This window comes from Stenella coeruleoalba (genome assembly GCF_951394435.1).
Source record: "Stenella coeruleoalba genome assembly, chromosome: 21".
NCBI classification, from domain to species: Eukaryota; Metazoa; Chordata; class Mammalia; order Artiodactyla; family Delphinidae; genus Stenella; species Stenella coeruleoalba.
Window position 1 is genome coordinate 18,964,161 of NC_137167.1, and position 22,051 is coordinate 18,986,211.

At 41.0% G+C, this 22,051-nt stretch overlaps 1 protein-coding gene across 3 annotated transcripts in view; it reads right to left on the bottom strand.

Moving 5' to 3' along the window:
• MTMR7 (myotubularin related protein 7) overlaps positions 1 to 22,051 on the bottom strand; it is a 96,763-nt gene that overhangs the window by 37,201 nt on the left and 37,511 nt on the right. For 2 of the 3 annotated variants that reach the window (XM_079909512.1, XM_079909511.1), the window contains exons 2-5: positions 21,426 to 21,548; positions 20,059 to 20,221; positions 12,050 to 12,207; positions 3,442 to 3,570 (exon numbers count right to left, since the gene is read on the bottom strand). In XM_079909512.1, coding sequence (XP_079765638.1) covers positions 3,442 to 3,570; positions 12,050 to 12,207; positions 20,059 to 20,221; positions 21,426 to 21,548 — 573 coding nt within the window. Of the gene's footprint in view, positions 1 to 3,441; positions 3,571 to 4,174; positions 4,583 to 12,049; positions 12,208 to 20,058; positions 20,222 to 21,425; positions 21,549 to 22,051 lie in introns of those variants that run through there. The other variant, XM_079909513.1, reaches the window with a different exon arrangement.

The following is a 22,051-nucleotide window of genomic DNA, read 5'->3' on the forward strand; positions in this document are numbered from 1 at the left end:
GTATATAACACTCCTAGAACTATGCCTAACACAAAGTAAGTTTCAATAAACATTATTTATAAAAGAAGGGCAAGAAGGTCTATATTTTTCTTAAGGAAAATGGCCTCTTTGGAAATCTTTCAGACTTGGGCTTCCCAAAGATTTGTACTGTGATTTGGGGATACCATGCTATTAATGATTTAAAGCAGAACTGCTTTCTTAAAAGCAATTAAAATATTTAGTAAGAAAGAACCAAGGATACCGCGGCTTCCAAACACAAGTGACACTGACACATCTCTAACTGTGATCTGCGAAGCTGTTGAACCGTTTGATATCCAAAAGGATTCTGGATGGCTCTGTATAACTCATGTGTGGTTCAAGGCCTGAAATTAACGTTAAGTGCTGCCCTTAACAGCTGGTAACATCAGCAGGACCTCAAATGGTCAGCTGCAAGCTCCCCTCCATACCCTGCTTCCGTGGATAAAGTCCCCAGCTAAGCAACCCTTCTCCCAAAGGACCAGATGCAGCCCCTTCTCATCCCAGAGCAGTGCGTTTCGTCCCCTGCCAGCCCATGGAATTACTCAAACCAGCCAATCGCGTGCTCCCCTGGGAACCAGGGGTCAACTCATCCTCCTGAGACTCCAAAGCCTGCCTCACACCATCTCTGCTGGTTCACTCGATTCCTGAGTGCAAACTTCCTACAGCCCTGCCTGCCATGCAGTGCCTTCTTCCCCTGGGCAGGGGGCATATGTAACTAATAAACCTCATTTGTCCAATGTCAGATGCCATGTGTTCAGTCAGCCCAGTAAACCCTAGGGCAGGAATCCTGACCTCACCAACGGGTGAACAGGAAGTGATTACAACACCATGTATGCTAAAAGCCGGTCCAAAGGTAATGATGTACCATCAGCGGGGGGATTTATATCAAAGGAGTCTCAACGGGGCTTCCTGTTCACGACATGAGGTACATGTCAAGCTTTTTCTTAATCTAATCACCAATTCCCACTACCCAACACCGGCCAACTCATCTCACCACCCAAATCTTCAGTGCTCCTTGGGAACAAGGGGCTATGCGAGGGACAGAATTTAACTAGAAAATGTGATATTCTTATTCCCAAGCCTGAGTTCTACTGGGGCAGGAATACCTACTCGTCTAAAAAGTCTAAAATCACAAAAAGGAAGAAAGAAAGGTCCGCAAACTTAGGTACTTTCTAGCTGTTTACTTTTCACGGAAGATGCCTGGCTTATGTGTGGGTTTTTCTGAGCAACAGCATGAAATACTGCACTGATATTTCCTGTGTCTCCCGCCGAACCACAGAAATCCACCTTCGCTAATGGTATCTCCCGCTCTAAAAACCCCTGGTCACCTTGGAAGCATTTACATAATTAACCTGGATATGAAAACCTGAGCGTTGTTATAAAACCACAAATTTGATCGTATTCTACCTGCAGCAGAGATTTTAGGTCGTGGGTGTGGGAGAGTGGGCATGCATGTACATGAAGTATTTCCCTGGGCAACCAGAAATGGTTTCTTAGCAATGCTTAGAAACCTTCTCTATCTTGTAAGAAGAGCTAAAACTTAAAGTACTGTTTGCTTTAAAATTTTAAGTACAGGAAATCAATTATTTTTAACCATAACTGATGGCTGTGTGAGTTCATTTCCGGGCTTGGAGATCAAGTAAAGAACAGAGCACGAGAGCGGGAATGGGGTGATGAGGGTCTGACGTCAAGAGGCAAAGAAGCTGGTCTCTGTGGCCTAACTGCTAAAAATTCTATCCTATCCTCAGACATTACATGCTTGCCCTTTATAATACTCACACTGACAAAAAAATTCCTTTTCTCAAGAAAATCAAAACAGAAGGAAAAGAAGTAGGATCAGGCCTAAGCTCACTTTCTAATACCCGGTCCATCCCCACCTCTGACATAACCATCAAAGATTCTCCCTCCCTCTCCTCTCTTACTTCTTTATCAATGGATGCTACAAAACAAAAGTAAATGTTCCTGGCATCCTAAATTCAAATACAACATCATGAAATTCCACATCCCTTTTCATCCCATCATTTTTTTAAAAAAAAGAGATTCACATCTTCCTTTGCCTCTCACCATCAGGCCAGCTCTGTGTAGGCTGAGATATATTTGGAGTCAAATAATACAGGATATTAATGAAATACCTGCTTTCTTTAGGCCATTTCAGAGCAGTGAGTGTAACTGAAAATAAGACCATTAATATCCTTTCAATTAACGGACCTTACACGGCTGAGTGAATATCTCCCTTCAAAGTGGGGCACCACAGAAGGCTATATGCCTTACTCTGGCCAAGCTGGCACTGCTCAGTGTATTTCTGGAAGCCTCCTTTTAAGAGCGGACACAGATCCTGCCCCACGCCCTGCCTATAGGTGCATGCACGGCACACACTCACACACATCTGTTGCGATTGTTTATAGTTTGGGATTAAAGTCAAATGAGGCTATGTTATCTCACTTGAAAACCAAACGTTTTCGCCCGGCTGAAGTCACATGACCTCTACAGCAGGTAACGAAGATCATTCTTGTCTCCCCAAATTTGTCTTCTCATCCTCTACAGAAATGGAATCACAGCTTTTAGCTGTGATTTCCACAGTTACCCACAGGACTGTCTTTTCCCACAGGCCCTGTGCAGTTCTGATCAACAGGATAGGAGCAGCGCTGTCCCATGGCAGTTTGGGGAGCCTCCCTCCGAAAGCAGCGAGGGCACCACTGCGCCCCCTTCCATCTGCTGCCGCGCGGAGGTCACGGCTGGAACTAAAGTCACCTCTCACGCCACGTGATGGGGGCGACCCCCAGGGCTGGCAGAGCAGAAAGGCACCGGGAGCTCGGGTCCCTGAGGGCTGAGTGGGGCAGAACCAGGACACCAGGCCCTGACTGCCTACCTGGGGAGTTTTATGGGAGAGAAAATAAAATTCTATCCTATTTAAGCCACGGTTACTTATGGTCTCTCTTCGTTGCAGACAAACCTAATTCTAGCTTTCACCAATATTATTTTAAAAACTGAAACTCGCTCTCCATAAAGAAAGATTTCTTATATTGAAGATACTGAAAAAACATATATATGTTGCATTTAAAAAAAGAAGAGAAAGAACGTGCCATGGCTTTTAGGCTTTTGTAAAATAGGCTCTTCAGTACAGAGCCTCCCAAGGTGACCAGTTAGAAGCGAGGACGGCACCCACTCAGATGATTATGGTTAGGTGTGTTGTGACTCTTTCCCATTTCTTTATTGTCAAATAAGCACGGAAGGTCAACTTCTACAGGAGATAAGGGTTTAAGCACAGTCGTGTCGTGTCATGTCGTACCACACACACAGCAATATCCACATACTTTAAAAAGAATTCAAACCCCCACACACGGCAGAATTCCCTGGAAAAGGCCTGTTTATGATAAAAGAAGAAAAGCAAAGCATGAAACAAAAGCATGCCTTGAGACTTACGTGGTTATCTTTATGGTAGTAAGAAAGGACAGGAAATCGCCGTCTGCTCCGGAATTTGGAACTCCCCACTATGATGTGTGCCGTGGCCGTTCTGGGAACGTACAGCTCAGTAGGGTAAGAGTCACAAACCTGTTGTGGAAAGCACAAGGGCATGTTTTAGGCAATCTAGTCATGATTTACAAACTGCCACCAGAAATTCCATTTCACTGGGCTTACAGGTTGCATATTTAAGTGTTCTTAACCAGTTACAGAGCCGCTTCAGAGAAGTGGAGCGCTGGTTCTAAGAAATCACAGTGAAGCAAAGCAAGACACTCTTCATCATCCTGCCCTCAGGCGTTGCCCCTTCTCTCCAAGGGCTCTTGGTGGCAGGTGAGACAGTGACAAGCGAGCATTTCTTTCATCGAAAAGGGACAGACTGCAGTTCTGCATCCTGGCAACGGGGAAAACTTCAGCTGCCTGTTTAAGACCGCCTGACGCTGGGAGACAATGTCCTAAAATGCCAGCACCAGTGGTGACCTCCTCAGGGCACCTTCCCGTCCCTGGCACACCCTCTGTGCGCTCCTATCTGAGGTGACGGTCAAGCCAACACCCTCCCCAGACATCTTCCCAAAGCCCACCCGCTCTTCGGGGGCCGACCCAATTCCTCTCCCCTGCGCTTCCACCCCTCACCACACACTACGACAACTTTTTGTTTCTTACGTGACGATTTTAGAAGTGGTAAGAAATGATTTACCCTCTCTGCGCATCCCTGGCAGTGATTTCCCCCAGTGGAAGCTCTGGCGCCTCGGAATGGTCCGGCAATTCTGTCAGATATCAGGGGTTTAAAACCTAGCTCCAGGGGCTTCCCTGGTGGCGCAGTGGTTGAGGGTCCGCCTGCCGATGCAGGGGACACGGGTTCGTGCCCCAGTGTGGGAGGATCCCACATGCCGCGCAGCGGCTGCGCCCGTGGGCCGTGGCCGCTGGGCCTGCGCGTCCGGAGCCTGTGCTCCGCAACGGGAGAGGCCACAACAGTGAGAGGCCCGTGTACCGCAAAAAAAAAAAAACAAACCTAGCTCCAACTTGCCAACTTCACGACCTTCAAGAAGTCAAACTACTGAGCACTTGCTATTCTCTGAAACTGACACGGAACAGAAATGACATCCCCCGCGGCTGATACAAGGACACCAGTGACGAGGCTCTTCATCAACCATTAATCCTGACAGAAATGCGAATGGTGGCCACAGTAATAGTCGACTTCTTGCTCGACATATTTTGCTTTGATGGCAGCCAACCCATCCTTTTGCAACACGAGGACCGTTTAGATGGCAGTTCCTGAACTTTGTTTATTTCCTAGAAGTCAAGCACCTCCTTGGGCGCTTCAAGCAGAGTCCTCAAGCAGGCATAGCAGCAGGGGAAATGTGTGTCTGCACGTCCTCTAACCATCCCGCCCGTCCTTACCACTCACGGGACCGAAGGGAACGAGAACCCGTCACAAAGCGCACATCAGTTGTTCTGTGACGACGCCTCCCTCGCCTGCCCTCCTGCCTACCTTGTCTGCTTCCAGCCTGGGCACCGCACTGAGAAGGAGACAGATGGGCCACAGAAGTGAAGTTCCCAGGCCCAGAGCATTTCCCCAACGGCATTTTAGGCAAGATTACCAAAGACGTCAACGTGGGCTCTGGCACTGAGACAAAAATCCCAGACCAAGAACAGATGGTCCAACCTACTTGGAACCTGAGATTTTACTGCAATTACTGCCCACAGACACTACACTTGCTTCCCTGCAAATCTGGTGTCAGGACCTCTCTGGAGTCAGGCAGCCAGAACATTACTACACAGACCACACCTGCGCGTCTGAGTTCAAGAGACGTAGTCATTGCACCAGACTTAACAACGTTTTCTTAAAATAGCAGTTTTAAAAAGGAAATTGGTAGGTTTTCAGTAAGTTCACTAAGTTCCAGTAAGTAAGTTCAAACAAATCCTGCGTAATTTTTTTTTAATTAATAAGGGAACGATTTTCTTTGTCCTCCGCTAAATAAGCCTGCCTGGAGTGCCTGCGTGTCTTGGTTCGCCTGGCCAAGAGGAACCTTTTTTGGTAATTCTTTCATTCATTCAACAAGTTTTTTTTTTTTTAACTGAAATATATTTAACATATAACACTGTATAAAGTGTAAAACATATTAATTTGATACATTTGTACATTGTAATACAATTGCCATTGTAGTGACAATTAGCACCTCTGTCATGTTACATAATCATCCTTTCTTTTTAGTGGTTGGAATCATTAAGTTCTAGTTTCTTAGAAATGTGATGATTATCATAGAATACTGGTGTCTATCAACAAATTTTTACTGAATACTTATTATGTGTCAGGCATTAGGTTAGGTGCTAGAGCAGTGATGAATAACAAAAGATTTACTGGCCTCAAGGAGTTCACAATCCCAGGAATCTTTGATCTTTGTTGCCCTGGTTACAACCTCCCAATACATGTATTTACCACTGCAGCATAGTATCCACCTGAGAGCCAGCCAAGGCTCTGTATTTATTGAGGACCCGTCACTCAGTTGAGCACTTCAGGGCGAGGGTTAGTTGTCAGGAACTGAGATATATCTATAAAGACAACGGTCTTCTTCAACATTTAAGACCTAAAATTTATCTCAAGGAATTTATGATGTAATGGGGAGAAGTGGTATGAACAGCATGAAATGATTTGTATATACATAAAATAAAATAATACATAAACTATAGCTGTAGAGAACTGAAATAAACAAGATTTTTTAAAATTACTGGTTTGGGTTATACTTTCAATTTTATTCCAAGAGAACTAGATTAAAAATTTAACCTAGTAATGAACGCCAATTATTTTATTTAAAGAAAGATAATTTTAAGAGTTAGGTACAGAAAGGAAATCTTAGCTTAGAGAGTTAGATTACCAGAAGCAAGTGTCTTATAAACAGGGATAATAGCAATGCTGATAGAGGTGATTATGATAATAATAATTAGCCTGCCCAAGACCACATGGAGAGAAAAGGGCAGCGCCGGCTCTGGAACCTAAGTCTCTGTGCGCTATGTATGGTGTTCTTTCCACCATGGACAAAAGCTTCTTCTCCATCAGATGACATCACTAGCCCCACTTACATCAAATAACTTGTGAAAAGAAAGAAATAACTCTTATAAAAGAAGGGAGGAAAAAGTAGAGGTTTTTCTCAACCATGAGGTTAAAAGCAAAAGTAATGGATGATGACATAATCTTCCCGATGGACTAACAGTCAGAAATAGTTTGATGGAACCAACTTTTATTACATTTTTTAACTGGTAATAAATGAGGGTTCATCACCTTTCTCGCCATTTCAATGATATTTGTAAAATCAGAAAATCCCCTAGGTTTTCACCTTTTCTGTTTCAACACAGTTTGTTGATTGTTAGTTTGGGTTTGCTGTGTATTACTTTTGGGAAAAAAATGCTGAATAACTCATGTTTTGCAGTCTCTATACTGTAGAACTTAAGTGACTAAACGTGAGTCATGTTTGTGGTGCTAAGTCTAGAAGGAAACCTCATCAAAAACAACAAGAACCTGTGTTTTCAAGAAAATATTATTCCACAAGACGTGCCTTAGCCTCATTTTCTTCCCCACCCAAGGGTGTGTCATATTTTTTTTAAATTGTAAAAGGATATCCTATTTTCTTTACTAAACTTGGATTTTCCTGCCTTTCATTTCAAGGCTAGAAATTCACTGCAAAGGTTGGCTTTAGCATGGGAACAAACTATTACATTAGCCAGATACTTTATAATGATTGAGACAAAAAGGACCCAAATGTCCACTCACAGTGTAAGATTATGATCGTTACATTTAAGAGTAATTACAAAGAAAATTCAGTATCATGACAGTGGCCATTCTATCCCAAATAATCTGTACATTCAATATATTCAGAAGGATGTGGAAGGACCTGACTTGTAGAATATCAAGATTTACTATAAAGCTATAATAATCATAGTTAGTGAAAATGTAACTATGGAAATTACACAGTGTAAACTGAGACAAAGGTTAGCGAATAGACCAGGATTTTTTCTTAAACAATATGCTAAAACCATGAAACAAACTAGGAAACATTGACAACTCAAAACTTCTGAGAATTAAAAGATACTCTAGGCACAGTACATAAATATCTCCTAAGAGGAGATATTTGCAACAGCTATAAATGACAACAGGGCAATGTAAAGAAAACCACACTGAGATCTATTTCACACCAATTCAATTGGCATTTTCTCAAATTTAACGTTTTGATTAGTTAATAAATTCACATGGTTATAAAAAAAAATAAAACAATACAAAAAGGTGCACAGCCTCACCCTTGTGTTCTATTCATCCCATTCCCACCTACTTTCTAGGTTATCACTTTGGGGCAATTACACATCCATATGAACAAGTCTTATTTTTCTCCCTCTTTTATAAAATAAAAGGTATCACACTATATTCACGATACTGTGCCTTGCTTTTTTGAACCTAACAATATACTTTAGCGATCTTTCCTTATCAGTACATGGAAATATTCTACATGTTTTTAATGGCTACACACTAATTTAATTTTACGAATAGACCCAAAATTATTTAACTGGTCCTCTATTAAAGAAATTTGGGTTTCTTCTAATACATGCTTTGATAAACAATGCATCAATAAATAACTGTGTACGTCACTGTGCGTTTATGCTAACTCTTTAGAAGAAATTCCCAGAAGACTGTTGGGTCAATAAGTAGGGATACCACCAAACACTGTAAATACCAACTGTTGGTAAGTCTGTGGGGTAATGAGAAATCATATCTTAGATGTGTAAGTCCATGCAAACACTTTGGAAAAGAATCTGGCAACAATGGGACTTCCCTGGCGGTCCCATGCTTAAGACTTCGCCTTCCAATGTGGGGAGTCCAGGTTCAATCCCTGGTCAGGGAGCTAGGATCCCACATGCTTCGCGGCCAAAGGACCAAAACATACAACGGAAGCAGTACTGTAACATATTCAATAAAGACTTTAAAAATGGTCCACATCAAAAAAAAAATCTTAAAAAAAAAAAGAATCTGGCAATATCTAGTAAGGCTAAAATCCACATACCCTCTAACTCAGAAATTCTACTCCTAGGTAGAAACTCAAAATGTACTATGAGTCATATATAAGCCAGATAACGGCTTTAGTTGAGATGGGAAAACAAAAGAGAAACAAAAAGAATAAATAAAAGTTTAAACTATGGTATATTTGTAAAATGGAGTATAAGACAATAGTGAAGAATGAATAAACAAGAGCTACAGGTTTCAACAGTTACTAACTTCTTTACATCTTGGACAGTTACTTAATCTGTCTCTGCCTGAGTTTCTCCATTTGAAAGCAGGGACAATAACAACACCTACCACACAGGACTGCTAACATTTTTTAAGCTTCTAGAACATAGCCTGGCATGTGGTAACTATTATACATGTGTTTGTTAAATGAAATGAATCTCACAAATACAACTTGCGTGAAAAGTCAAGTTTCAGTAAGCAACATTCAGCATGATACCGCATACAGAAAGTGTAAAAAACGCACGAAAAGATACTACATGCCGCTACTTACAAACGTAGAAACGTTATAAATAGAAAGGAATGACAACACCAAATTGCAGTCAGGGACCCTGGAGCAGGAAGTGATTTGGAGGGAATATTAAGGAGGTTTAACAGCATTGGCCATGTTTGTTCTTACATAGTACGCAGGTCCCTGCTGTTCATTTCATTATTTTTCAAAGTTTTGTGTATGTTGGAAGAGTGGCATAATAAATAAACAGCTGTTTTAAAATGAAGAATAATCAATGGAAGAAAGCAGTAAGATGTATATTTCCAAAACTACAGGCAAATACAAGAAAAAAACTATCTAGCTATAGATATGAAAAGGGGAAAAACATGACTAGTAAAACCACAAAGCATCGTATCTAGAACAATGTCATAGGTATCAGTTACTGCAAAATCAAAATCTAACCATACCTAATTTGAGAAAAAACAACACATTCCACCCTCACAACCCAAAGATAACTACTGTTAGATTATTATTATTTTTTTATTATTATTATTATTTTCCTGCGGCATGCGGGATCTTAGTTCCCTGACCAGGGATTGAACCTGGACCTCAGCAGTTAAAGTGCCAAGTCCTAACCACTGGACCGCCAGAGAATTCCCACTGTTAGATATTTTTTAAAAGGACAAAACATTCATATAGGATCACTGAAAGTAACAGGATAAGTAGAGCTCTACCAGGCAAATTCTGACAAGAAGAAGAAAACAGTAGAAACATAATAATACAAAATAGAATTCAAACCATTCACAGGAAAAAAGGATATTTTAAGTTGATAAAAAGCACACCAAACAGATGTCCTAAACCATTATGTGCTGGACAACATAACTTCAAAAATATATACTGCAAACACTTTAGAAGTGTAAGGAGAAAACGTCCAATCAACAATCATAATGGGAAATTTTTACATACCTCTGTCAGAAATCAAGTGAGCAAAGGGACCAAAATAACATAAGAAACTTAATTTAGATGGAGACAGAATTTTATACCCAAATAACAGAGAATATACATTTTTTCCAGACTCAAAACATTGATAAAATCAAATATTGGGTGTTTTATGAAGACATAAATCTTCAAAAAATCCCCAAAGTTCAAATCTTACAGGTCACATACACTGCTTGCTATACAAGGGAACAGAAATTAACAACCAAATACTGATCAAAAGCAAAAACATCAATGGCCTGCCTGCTTGAAATCTAAAAAAAAAGATTTAAGCCTCTTATGCCTTGTAATTGGTCCTGGGAATTTATCCTTAGAAAATAATTTAAAATATGGGGGAAATCACACGAACAAAGATATTACTCCCAGAACTATTCATATGGCAAAAATTATGAGCACTCTAAATGCCTAATAATAGGGAAATATTTAAGTATATTACGGTACATTCACTTGATGGAATGTTACACAGTCATTTAATTACTGATACGAATACTGTCACAATATAGAAAATCCATATGGTAAGGTGAAGAAAGTAATCAGGATTCAAAATATGCGGCCAGAAATGGTCAGTTAAGAGTGGACAAGATATAAATGGTCGGCATGTACGAAACTACAATTCAAGAGATGAAGGCGTGAAGATTAAATTGAGAAATCACTTATCCCACTATCAAGCTGTCAAAAGATTTTTAAGAAATAAACTCTTTAATGGTGAAGGTACAAAGACTCAAGCATTCTCCTACACAACTGTTGAGAATTTATATAAATTGGTACAATCTTTCTTTTTTTTTTTTTTTTTTTTGCGGTACGTGGGCCTCTCACTGTTGTGGCCTCTCCCGTTGCGGAGCACAGGCTCCGGACGCGCAGACTCAGTGGCCATGGCTCACGGGCCCAGCCACTCGCAGCATGTGGGATCTTCCCGGACCGGGGCACGAACCCGCATCCCCTGCATCGGCAGGTGCACTCTTAACCACCGCGCCACCAGGGAAGCCCTGCAGTTCTTTTTGATAATATGTACAAAAATTTGAGTAAACCTTTTGACATACAAATTCCACCTTTAGGAATCTGTCTTTAAAAAAAGACTTTTAACATGGGCAAAGGTACAGTTACCAGAATGTTCTCACTATGTTATTTAAAAGAGTGAAAAATAATAATAACCTAAATGTCTAAAAATTAGACAGACTATGATATAGCCATACTATGTCATATTATATAATGTTTTAAAATGATATAAAATATATTTATTGACAGGATAACACTCACAATATGCTATGTGCAGAAAAGCAAAACACAAGGCATATGTAGTATGATTCCATTTTTGTTGTATATATTTGAACGGCTCCTTTGCCCTGACATTTTCCAATTGTAAACAATGAAATGCATTACTCGTAAGAAAAAAGTTATTGGACTGTGCAGATGATAAAAAAATTAAGAAAAAATTTAAAACCTTCTAGAAGAATGTTAGGGCAATGGGATGCCGGCTCTCTTCTCTTTTGTAAATTCTCTGCAATGTTCTCATGTACTTTTATTACTGAAAACACTTTAAAAATTAACAAGGAAATCAACACTGATTTGTAAGCCCACCCTCAGGGAGAATATGGAATTGGCTCTGCCCCCCCTGCTTCGCTGCATCGCCCATTCCCTTCCGTAAGTGCAGACATATTTCTCCTCATTTCTCTAGGGAAGGCTCTTGGTGACCTTGTGTACCAATCAAGAGTTCAGTGAGCACAGAGAGCTCGTGCCAAGCTGCCAGCAGAGCCTCTGTGACTCCCCAGCCATCACTCACTGAGCTATAAAAAGACTGGCTGGAAGAAGGGAGGTGCTGGCCCTGAGGCCCACCGCTGGGCCTCTCCGGGTTTCCACTCCCTCATCCATTAGAGGAGATGTTCTCTGGGGTGACCCTGTTCACACGTTCTGATTCTAGGTGCAAGTAGGAAACAGAGCCAGCAATAACCAAGGGAGACTTGGGAATCCACACATCTGTACCCACAAAGAGCTATCGAAGTTGAAGGAGATCAAACAGAAGTCATGCTAAACTATGTGAAATCATGGTTTCATCTGGATTAAGTATCTGCATTTCACCAAATGCCTCCACTCACTCTGTAATCTCTATTCACATCGCTGAGCTGCCAGTAATTATTAGGGAGGCCCATGCGCTGGTACTCTTCACTGAGATCGATCAGCATCCAGCCTTGTTCCCTTTCTTCTCTATCCAGCTTGGGGTTGAATGAAAAGCAGTATAACTCCTCATATTTCACTGCAAAAAAAGAAAAGGGGAGAATAAAGCCAAATCAAGCCAAGTCAAAGCCAGAATCAAATTTCCCCAAATGCATCCTGTCTGGGCTGGAGAGGCCAGCCCAGCTTCTCACCCCTCGGGGCTCTCCCAGGGTACCCTGTCTCTGAGGTGGGTTCACCCACCTCTTCCCAACAACAAGACCTCAGGACAACTGAACTCAACTTCGCAAGAACTTCTTTTCTTTCAGGAGCATGGCCTTCCCCATCTTGTTTTTGTTTTTGTTTTTGTTTTTGTTTTTGAGTTGCTTCTGAAAGCAAATATATTTTCAGACCACGTAAAATATGGAGATTAAAAAGTAATTAAGAATATATGTGTACTTACAATAGCTAAGACACAGAAGTAACCTAAGTGTCCATCAACAGATGAATGGATAAAGAAGATGTGAGATATATATGTGTGTGTATATATATACATAAAATAGAGTATTACTCAGCCATAAGAAAGAATGAAATATTGCCATTTGCAGCAACATGAATGGACCTAGAGGTTACCATACTAAGTGAAGTAAGTCAGACAAAGACAAATATATGATATCACTTTTATGTGGATTCTAAAAAATAATACAAATTAACTTATTTATGAAAGAGAAACAGACTCACAGACATAGAAAACAAACTTATGGTTACCAAAGGCGAAGGGGGGTGCAGAAATTAGGAGTATGGGATTAACAGATACACACCACTATATATAAAATAAACAGTAAGGATTTCCTGTATAGCACAGGGAACCATATTCAATATCCTGTAATAAGCTATAATGGAAAAGAATCTGAAAAAGAATATATATGCATAACTTTGCTGAACTCCTGAAACTAACACAATACTGTAAATCGACTATAGTTCAATTTTAAAAAAAAGAAAAAAAAAAAGAACACATATATTCCTTAGAAAACCAGAACTCAAATTTGTTTATGTACGTCGAGCTCAAATTTGGGATGGCCTCTCAGAGATACACAGAGGTCAGGCCACTGCCATGTTCTGATGCTCAAACAGTGTTAAATGACAAAACAGTTGAAAAAACTGTGGAATATATTTAAATGTTTGCACTTGAAACACTTGAACTTTTAACAACTACATAAATGTCATAATTGTACTGTTCATACAGTATTTACAGGATTCATTAAAAAATTTCCATTCACATGGCACCCTGCTCATGAGGGGCAAGTTGAAGGATGTGTGATGACAGACTTCTTTCCGTTGTGCCAGGGTGTCTCTAACTTCGTGCATCGCCTTTTATGCTTGTAAGGCCAGGCTCAACAGCTATCCCCAGCAAGATCAAGGATTTGGTTTTCTTGCTCTGGCCTTGCCACATTAAGGGAAGCAACTAGGCCAGCGCTGTCCAACAGAAATACAGCGTAAGCCACATATGTCACGTAAAATGTCCTTGTAGCCACATTAAAATCGTAAGAAAAAAGTGAAATTAATTTTCACAAAATATTTTATTTAGCCCAGTATACCCAAAATATCGTTCAACAAATACGGAATACAAAACCTATGAATATTTTATACATTTTGCTTTGTACTATCTTTGAAATTCCATGTGTATTTCTCACCAAACAGCACAACCTAGTTCAGACCAGCCCCATTTTAAGCCCTCGACAGCCCCGTGTGGCTAGGAGCTACCTACTGGACAGTGCAAATCAAAGCATTTCTGGTGATGATAAATCGTGGTTGATACTCAGCAAACCCTTGTTTCATTCCAGATTCTGTTCTGATTAAATGTACTGACCCGTCTAGTAAGCATCATGACAGGTCTCCTTGCACAGATGAGAAATCTGAGGCAAAGGGATGTTTTGCAGCGATCCCAGGGTCACACAGCTAGGAGGTAGGGAGTCTGGCTTTCACCACCACGCACTCTGCCCCCACTCCAAGGCAGACCCTTCTCTCTTCTTCCCAGACAGGCCGCTTTTGTATATTTTCTTTCCAACCATCCCCCTAATCTTCTTTTTTTTTTTTCAACAGAATTTTTCCTCCTTACAGCTTTCTTAGATCATCCCATTTGTTCCTTCATCTGTCAATGGCGTTCAGCATGGACACTTCAGTGCTCCTAAACGTGTGTCTGGAGGACCAACAAAGCATCTCACCACCAGCAAAAGGCTGCAATAATACGCAGGCAGCCTGAGGTCAAAACTCAAGTTTCCAGCTTCCTTTGATTACTACTGAAATGACTCATCTACTAGAATGATAAGATAAGGGTCATATTTTAAGTATCAGACTTTTGAATTAGACATGCACTCTTTCTTGTAAAAAAGAAGCGAGAAGACTGGGGTTTATCAGTGAGATAAGCTATGTCTATTTCATTCTCTCTCGATGTCATATTTCTAAATTTGAAAATTGAGCATACTGAGATTTCAACGAAGAAAATGCACACATACAGGTACATGTACACGCACACACACACTCACACACACAGCACAGACACTTCCAGTAAAAACGGTTTCTTGTCATCTTAGCAAATTGAACAGACAGCATATTAAATTGACATCCTGTTCTGGGAACGGTCGGCTCAACACTGACATATGTTTCCCATCTCTAAGTACCATTTTCATGACTCAGGCTTCTGATATCATAATGTTAACCACAAATGCAATTTGTTTAAGATGCCAAGAGAACCTCTTGAGAAAGCCTCAGTTCCTTCAGTGAAAGAAGAGCTAAGGAAGATGGGGTAATAATGGAAGTTAAATTCCATTTGCTAAATGCCTACAAATAGGTTTAAAGGTAGAAGAAGAAAACCATTCCATGACTGCAGATAGTTTTCTATGTATGGGCTCATTCTTGCTGTCATTGGGAAGAGGTGAGGAAACTGCACATAAATTAATGCAAGAATAACTTGTCACCGACATTAAGAAGATCATTCTTGAATTGGGAGACATCAGAATGGGTTGCCACTGAAATAATGAAATTTTCTCTTTCAGTTAATTTTTTTTGGGGGGGCTTCGCGGGTCTCTCACCGTTGTGGCCTCTCCCGTTGCGGAGCAAAGGCTCCGGACGTGCAGGCTCAGCGGCCATGGCTCACAGGCCCAGCCGCTCCACGGCATGTGGGATCCTCCCGAACCGGGGCACGAACCCGTGTCCCCTGCATCGGCAGGCGGACTCTCAACCACTGCGCCACCAGGGAAGCCCTCTCTTTCAGTTATTTTTAAGGAAAAGGGTGATCAACCATACCTTTGGCCCAATTTACCTAAAATTCTACATGCGGGCAGAGAAACACATTTTTGTCAGTCAAAGCTCAGTCTTCTTAATGTGGGCAAGCTTCTTACCCAGAGGCCAGCTCAGGAGAAGCCCTCAGCTAAAAACTGTCTACTCTGAGAAATTAAAAAATAGCATTAACAAAGTTGTAAATTTTACTGAATATTTCCCATTCATAATGTTTTGTTCCCCTCATCTCCATCTCTTGCAAAATACACAGCAGAATGTTTAGTAATCAACATTATTAATGTAAGTTAAGTAAGGTAGGTAAATTAAAACCAACAACAACCAAAGTAGGGCTTTGAGAAATCTCCGGTCCTTACAGAATCTGAACTGAGAGAAAATACTTATGTGCTTTGGGAAGGCCAAATCCCTGATTTTCCACCCACTCTTAAAACAAACACGTTAAATACTCCACTGGCTTTTCACATCGCAAAGTCTAGGCCATCACATCCAACATAAAATGCCTTTTGCTGCTCGTGGCCTGGCACCTTCAACAGGGGATGCATTGAAGGCTTCGCCCCTTGCGGCCTCATGACTAGGAGGGCACAAGAGCTCTTCCAACAAGAAGCAAACCCTCAGCATGCCTTTGGACGGGGGTGGGGGGGGGAGTAAACTGGATGTGCACCTCTAATGAAAAAAATTTTCAGAAAAGCTTATGTGGAAATCATTCTAGCACTTCCTTTATTTACCTACCTAAACCATATAACTGCTAAACAAGGGCAGACTTCTATTTAGAAAGAAAAATGGCCATTTCTCAAATACTACATTAAACTAAGAATGAGTAGCATTTTGTCTACGGTTCTAAGAAGGCCAAGTCAGTGTTTCAGGACTAAGTAGAGGTGCATGAGCTCCACCCAAGCACAGAGACACACAGATGGGACTGACCTTATCTTATTTTAGCATCATTGTTCAGCGCTCGCCTTAACACAGGGCAGCATGTGTGGCTGCAATCGATTCGATACCTACTGCTCTCATCAACTCCCTCCCGCTCAGATAATCCCACTTTCTACTCCTGGAGAAGATATGGGCCATCAAGTGGAAACTCTTTCAACCTGGAAGCACCAAGCCTACAAATGGCCTTGTCTCGGCATTTAACCTCTGCTCCTTCCTCCCGTAAGAAAGGAAAGCGTGTTCATTCCACCAAATAAGAGAGCCTTCAGGCAGAACAAAGCAGTTAGGAAAACAGAAAAGAAAACATGGGGGCATTCTCTCTTATTATTGACTAACTGGGAAAAACGGAAGGTAATTTATACTAAAATCAAAAGTACTTGAAAAATCGAGGGCTTCCCTGGTGGCGCAGTGGTTGAGAGTCCGCCTGCCGATGCAGGGGACACGGGTTCGTGCCCCGGTCCGGGAAGATCCCACATGTTGCGGAGCGGCTGGGCCCGTAAGCCATGGTCACTGAGCCTGTGCGTCCGGAGCCTGTGCTCCGCAACGGGAGAGGCCACAACGGTGAGAGGCCCGCGAACCACAAAAAAAAAAAAAAAAAAAAATCTAAAGGAAACTTGTAACAACCAATGTAAAACCTGAATAATCCAATTACATTATTGACTGTTATGCAAATTTTTTTAAAAATCGAAAGGAAACACAAACATGAATTAGCATCAGCAGAATGTGAAGGATGAGGAAGGAAAGGGAAAAGTCACCAGCAGTCACTGGAAGAACACAGAGGTTTTAGAACCCAAAGTAAACCCTAACCCTTAACTTTAGAAAGTTAAATTGCTCTACACGCCCCAATGAATTCAGGCAACTGAAAATAAACGTACTTGAAAAACCATTTAAAGAGGGGTGAGAAGATAACACAGCTATTAATTGGATCCTGCATACTAAAAAAAAATGAGAACTTTCTTCTCTATTTTGAACAGACAAGTGATCGGGTTAAACATCAGGATTGTGGAAGCTAACACGTAGTAAAAAAGGGCTACGGGACCCGGAGATTAGTATCATCAATAAAAAGGAAATTGTTACTGTAAAAATTGCTTGAGTGGCACTGACTTAGATAAGAACAGTAAAAAGTTAAATTAGGCAAATTAGACTATATCAATCCTGAGATTTTTAAAAATCACAGTAAACATGCTGAAGAATTAGGGACTAAGATGGGCTGAAAAAATACTGCAATTTCATAAAAAGTGAGAAAATAAACAAAAGAGATGGCTTAAATATTAAAGGGCCCAAGAACACTACAGAGGGAAAGATAATTGATACAAAAAAATAACCAGCAGGAGGCTAATTAGAGGGAGGAGGAAAGAAAGAACATGGGGAAAATGGAAGCCCTCTGAGAAACAAGGGTCTTCAAATCAGAAAAATGTATAACCTTATTAGGACATCAGATCTACAGCATTAATTTCTTTTCTCATTTGGGCCGCAGCCCTATTTTAACTTATCTCTTTACGAAGAATTAAGGAGCTTACTGGGTTTGGCTACGTTATTGTTTGGCTGGGATCTTTTAGAGTCCATGACCAAATTCTGACCAATCTGAATTCATATGGAAGACAAACCAATAAAATCTAGACAAATTTTTTAGTCATTTGATTTACCCTTATCCCAGAAATCGTAATTCGGTGAAGACAGACTCGCAAGAGCTTTGAAGCTATCTCCTTCATAGGCCTTGACTGAAATGGACTCCCAAACATTTCTTCTTTTGTTAAAAAAAAAAAAGTGTCCTCTACAGGACCTTAGCTGTGCCCATAAGGGGAGCTGAAAACACATGATTTGTGCTGGTGACCAACCACAATAACCCCAGAGATGCACACACACACACACACACACACACACACACACCCCTCTTCTGAAATACCTTGAGGAATGCAAAGATGTAATTTGTAAAAGGTCCTGGGATGGTCTGAGAAGCCACCACACTCCTGGTGGAAACTCCCTCCCACCTTGCCTCACCTCCACCCAGATTCAACACCCTGCTTCCAAGGTGACAGGCTGCAATATGTCCTAATTTTAGCACTGCCTTCAGCATTAAACTGTGAAGCTGCTTGGATTCTATTTCCTCTTCCCATACTCATGAAAGTACTATGTTTTACATAAACTGGCATTTCTAATTCCAATGTTTCACAATGCTGGTGGCTTTTTAAAAAATCTTCTAAGGTAATGGCTTTAATTCAATTAATGACTATAATTTCTTTCTTTGGTCTCTGGCTACAGCTAATACTGAACTCCCAAAACTTCATCTTTAAGAAAAAGTGTATATTTTTAAAAGCAGGGGAACACAGTGATTTTCCTCCCTGGGGACCCTCGCAATGTGAATCTGGGCACTCACTGTCATCTGGGGCCAGAGCCCTCACCGCCACTGTGATCTACTCTTCCAGTGCCTCAGCCCTTTCCCAGTTCTCTGGGCTATTCCTAAATCCCATTAATCCGGTCAGAGCACATTTATCATCCAGTACATCCATTAATCAGTGACACAGAAACTGCTGGCGCACAATTCCCCTCGCATTCTCTGCTACATGCAACCTCACGTACATCTTCCCAGAACTTCTGTTCCAATTATAGTGCACCCTCCAAAAAGTTCAACTGCTTTTCTGGCTAACTCGGCAGTTCTTTTCAACACACTGAGATGAAAAAGCCTCAACGGGCTGACTTGAAAGGGGAGCAAAGTCAAGTTCATAATGATCAGATTCTGATGTTCCCATCACGTAACTTTAGCTCTCAGCTCTCAACAGACAATACAGTTGTATCATAAGAATCTGAGGACCCAACCAAATGCTTTGAAGGGTTTACAATCAAACGTCTTGTCCTGAATCAAAAAGCATTTAGTAAAATAACTATAAGCACATGTCCTATCTCCCTTATTAATGACTTCTGGGTAAACACTACCATGGATGTTAACTGTTATACAAATGATCTCCTTTCACTGTATACTTCCAAGACACTGAACAAAGGAACCCTACAGTTCACACAAGCCACATACACAAGAAACACCTGTGTAGATTTTCATACATTTACAGCATAGTAAGCTATAAATTTCTTAGACTTAAAGCATAATAAGCTATAATTCTAAAGACCCTAAGTTGAGGGATATATAACCAGAGAGTAACTGATAGCATATATTTTTCAAATCAGCCATTCTTCCCACAACACTTAAGGTGGTTTTGTTTAGGAGAATCAACATATACATACCCCGAACATTCACTGATGCTAACAAAGGTCTAGTTATGCCAAGCTTGGGAAATACATATCACTATCAAAAAGCAACAGAAACCAAACCTTAAAAGCCCCCAAATAGGGAAAACTGCCCTAGACCTGTTGGATGTCAATGTTTTCCACACAAAACCATTTGTGGGTTTTGTCTCAGGGCTCAGTCAAGGTGGCTTGACTACCACAGTATCAGAAGGGCATAGTTTGGGATGATTTCACCCCAAAAGTGAAGCACAACTAAAACCCCCTCCAAGATAAAAACTATGAATAATGAAAGAAGCTCATACAGTAAGTAACTCAGACAGAGGCGCCCCCTCAAAAGACAAGGAACTCTATCAGATTTCTTGGCCTCATCTGAAGGCTGGAATAATTCCTAAAGTACTGTAATTATGAAGTATTATCCATATTTCTTCAACACAATCTGTGAATGTCTTAAGAGTGGGTCCAAGCTGAATGCCGAGCCGCTCTGCCCTACCTGGCCTTGCAAGGCGGATGAGAGAGATGTAAACGTCATGGCAGTCCCTCTCCTGAGGGATGATGAGCTGTAAGAGCTGAAAGTTCTTGCAGCGAATGAGCAGAGGGCACCCGGTAGCCGTTGTCGCCTGTTTCTCGATGGTGGAAATCTGACTGTGAAGAATCTACCACCAAAAGTTAATGTTGGTAAACTAAGCACAAATAACAGACACACAGGACAAAAAGTAACACAGATCTCTGAGCCACACACATAGACAGGAAACACTCCCTGACCTTCAGCTGGCTTGCACTCAGATGACAAGAATCTACGTGTCTGGGGTAAGAGCCCACTGTCTGAATTTATCATTTTATTTTTCAGTGCCAAGCTTTCTGATATCCAAGCTAATTATATGAAGCAAACTATTCGGCATACAATTCTGCACAGGTCCAGGTAAGGGAACATTTGGGCCGTCAAATGTTGCAATGCACTGAGTAGCTAAAATTAAATAAGGTCATGAGAAGTTAGTAAAGTAAACCTTGCAATCAACAAAAGTTAGAGACAGCTCCGCTGGGAGGTACCACCACGCTCCTCAATTCCACATGGAATGCTCTCAAGTTCAACAGCTACGTGAGATTGTTGTTTTCGAAGCTCTTGGTGGTCAGGCAGGCTGCAGAAGAGATTTACTTGAAAGCAAATCATGCTGAAGTGCTCTGGCGTTTCAGGAGGGTCTCTCTCTGCTCAGTGGCAACACTTCATTCTTTAAATTCCTCTCCACTAAGTAGTGCCTGCCACCTTCTGCTGAAAAGATAAAGTCTACAGACTACAGAAAAGGCAAAATCTACAACTCAGGGACTCTGGTTCTGGTCATGATGTCATGGTTGGGTGGCTATATAAAATAAGAACTATCTACTGGTCTCATTATTATGTAGCAGAAATACCTGATGATGGGACTGTTCCCTAGACTTTTTTTTCTTTTTTAAGTTATGAGAAAACTGCAGACCACATAATAAGATGACTAAATGGCCTGCATTACAGGATGCTACAAATAAAGTGGATTGCACATAAGGCACTGTGGAAATGCTGTATCTGGTACACTAACATTATTGAACCTCTACTTGACAGCTGTGACACGAAGCACTTATAGCTCTGGCTATTTCTATGTCTCTGATGATGTTCAAATAATTGGTGCTTAAAATGAGGAAACAGATCAAGTGGATGTGCCCCTTTACAGAAAAAAGGCAAAACCCACATTCCAAAAAGAGTCCTCTGAACACCCAAACGCCAAATCCCACCCTCCTCACCCTGAGGACAAACAAAAAAAGAGGGGGTCAAAACTTGTTACTTAAAACAATGGAAAACACATAAAGCCAACAATGAGGAATGCATACCCATGTTTCTTTCCTTGTGTCAGGTGCATTTTCCACAAATATGACATGAGTAGCCGTCAAATACAAAGTACCAAGGGCCGCCTTTTTAGAAGATATTCGATCTACCAAGCGGACATTTTCAACCTAGAGAAATTAATGTGACAGGGTTAGAGGAGAGCAAAAAAGCTATTCACAAAAAGCAATCAGTAAGTAATCTCGAGCTTAATCCAAATATGATTTTGAAAATTCTCCCAATAATAAAAACCAAAACTTTCCCTCTTAATTAGATCTCACAATGATTCTGTATATCAAAAGATAAAAATTCACCAATTCCTTAAATAGAACCTTAAATGTACCACAAAAGAGTTATAGACCCTATTTTTTTTTTAAGATCTTTACTGGAGTATAACTGCTTTACAATGTTGTGTTAGTTTGTGCTGTATAACAAAGTGAATCATTTATACGTATACATATATCCCCATATCCCCTCCCTCTTGCATCTCCCTCCCACCCTCCCTATCCCACCCCTCTAGGTGGTCACAAAGCACCGAGCTGATCTCCCTGTGCCATGCGGCTGCTTCCCACTAGCTATCTATTTTACGTTTGGTAGTGTATGTATGTCCATGCCACTCTCTCGCTTTGTCCCA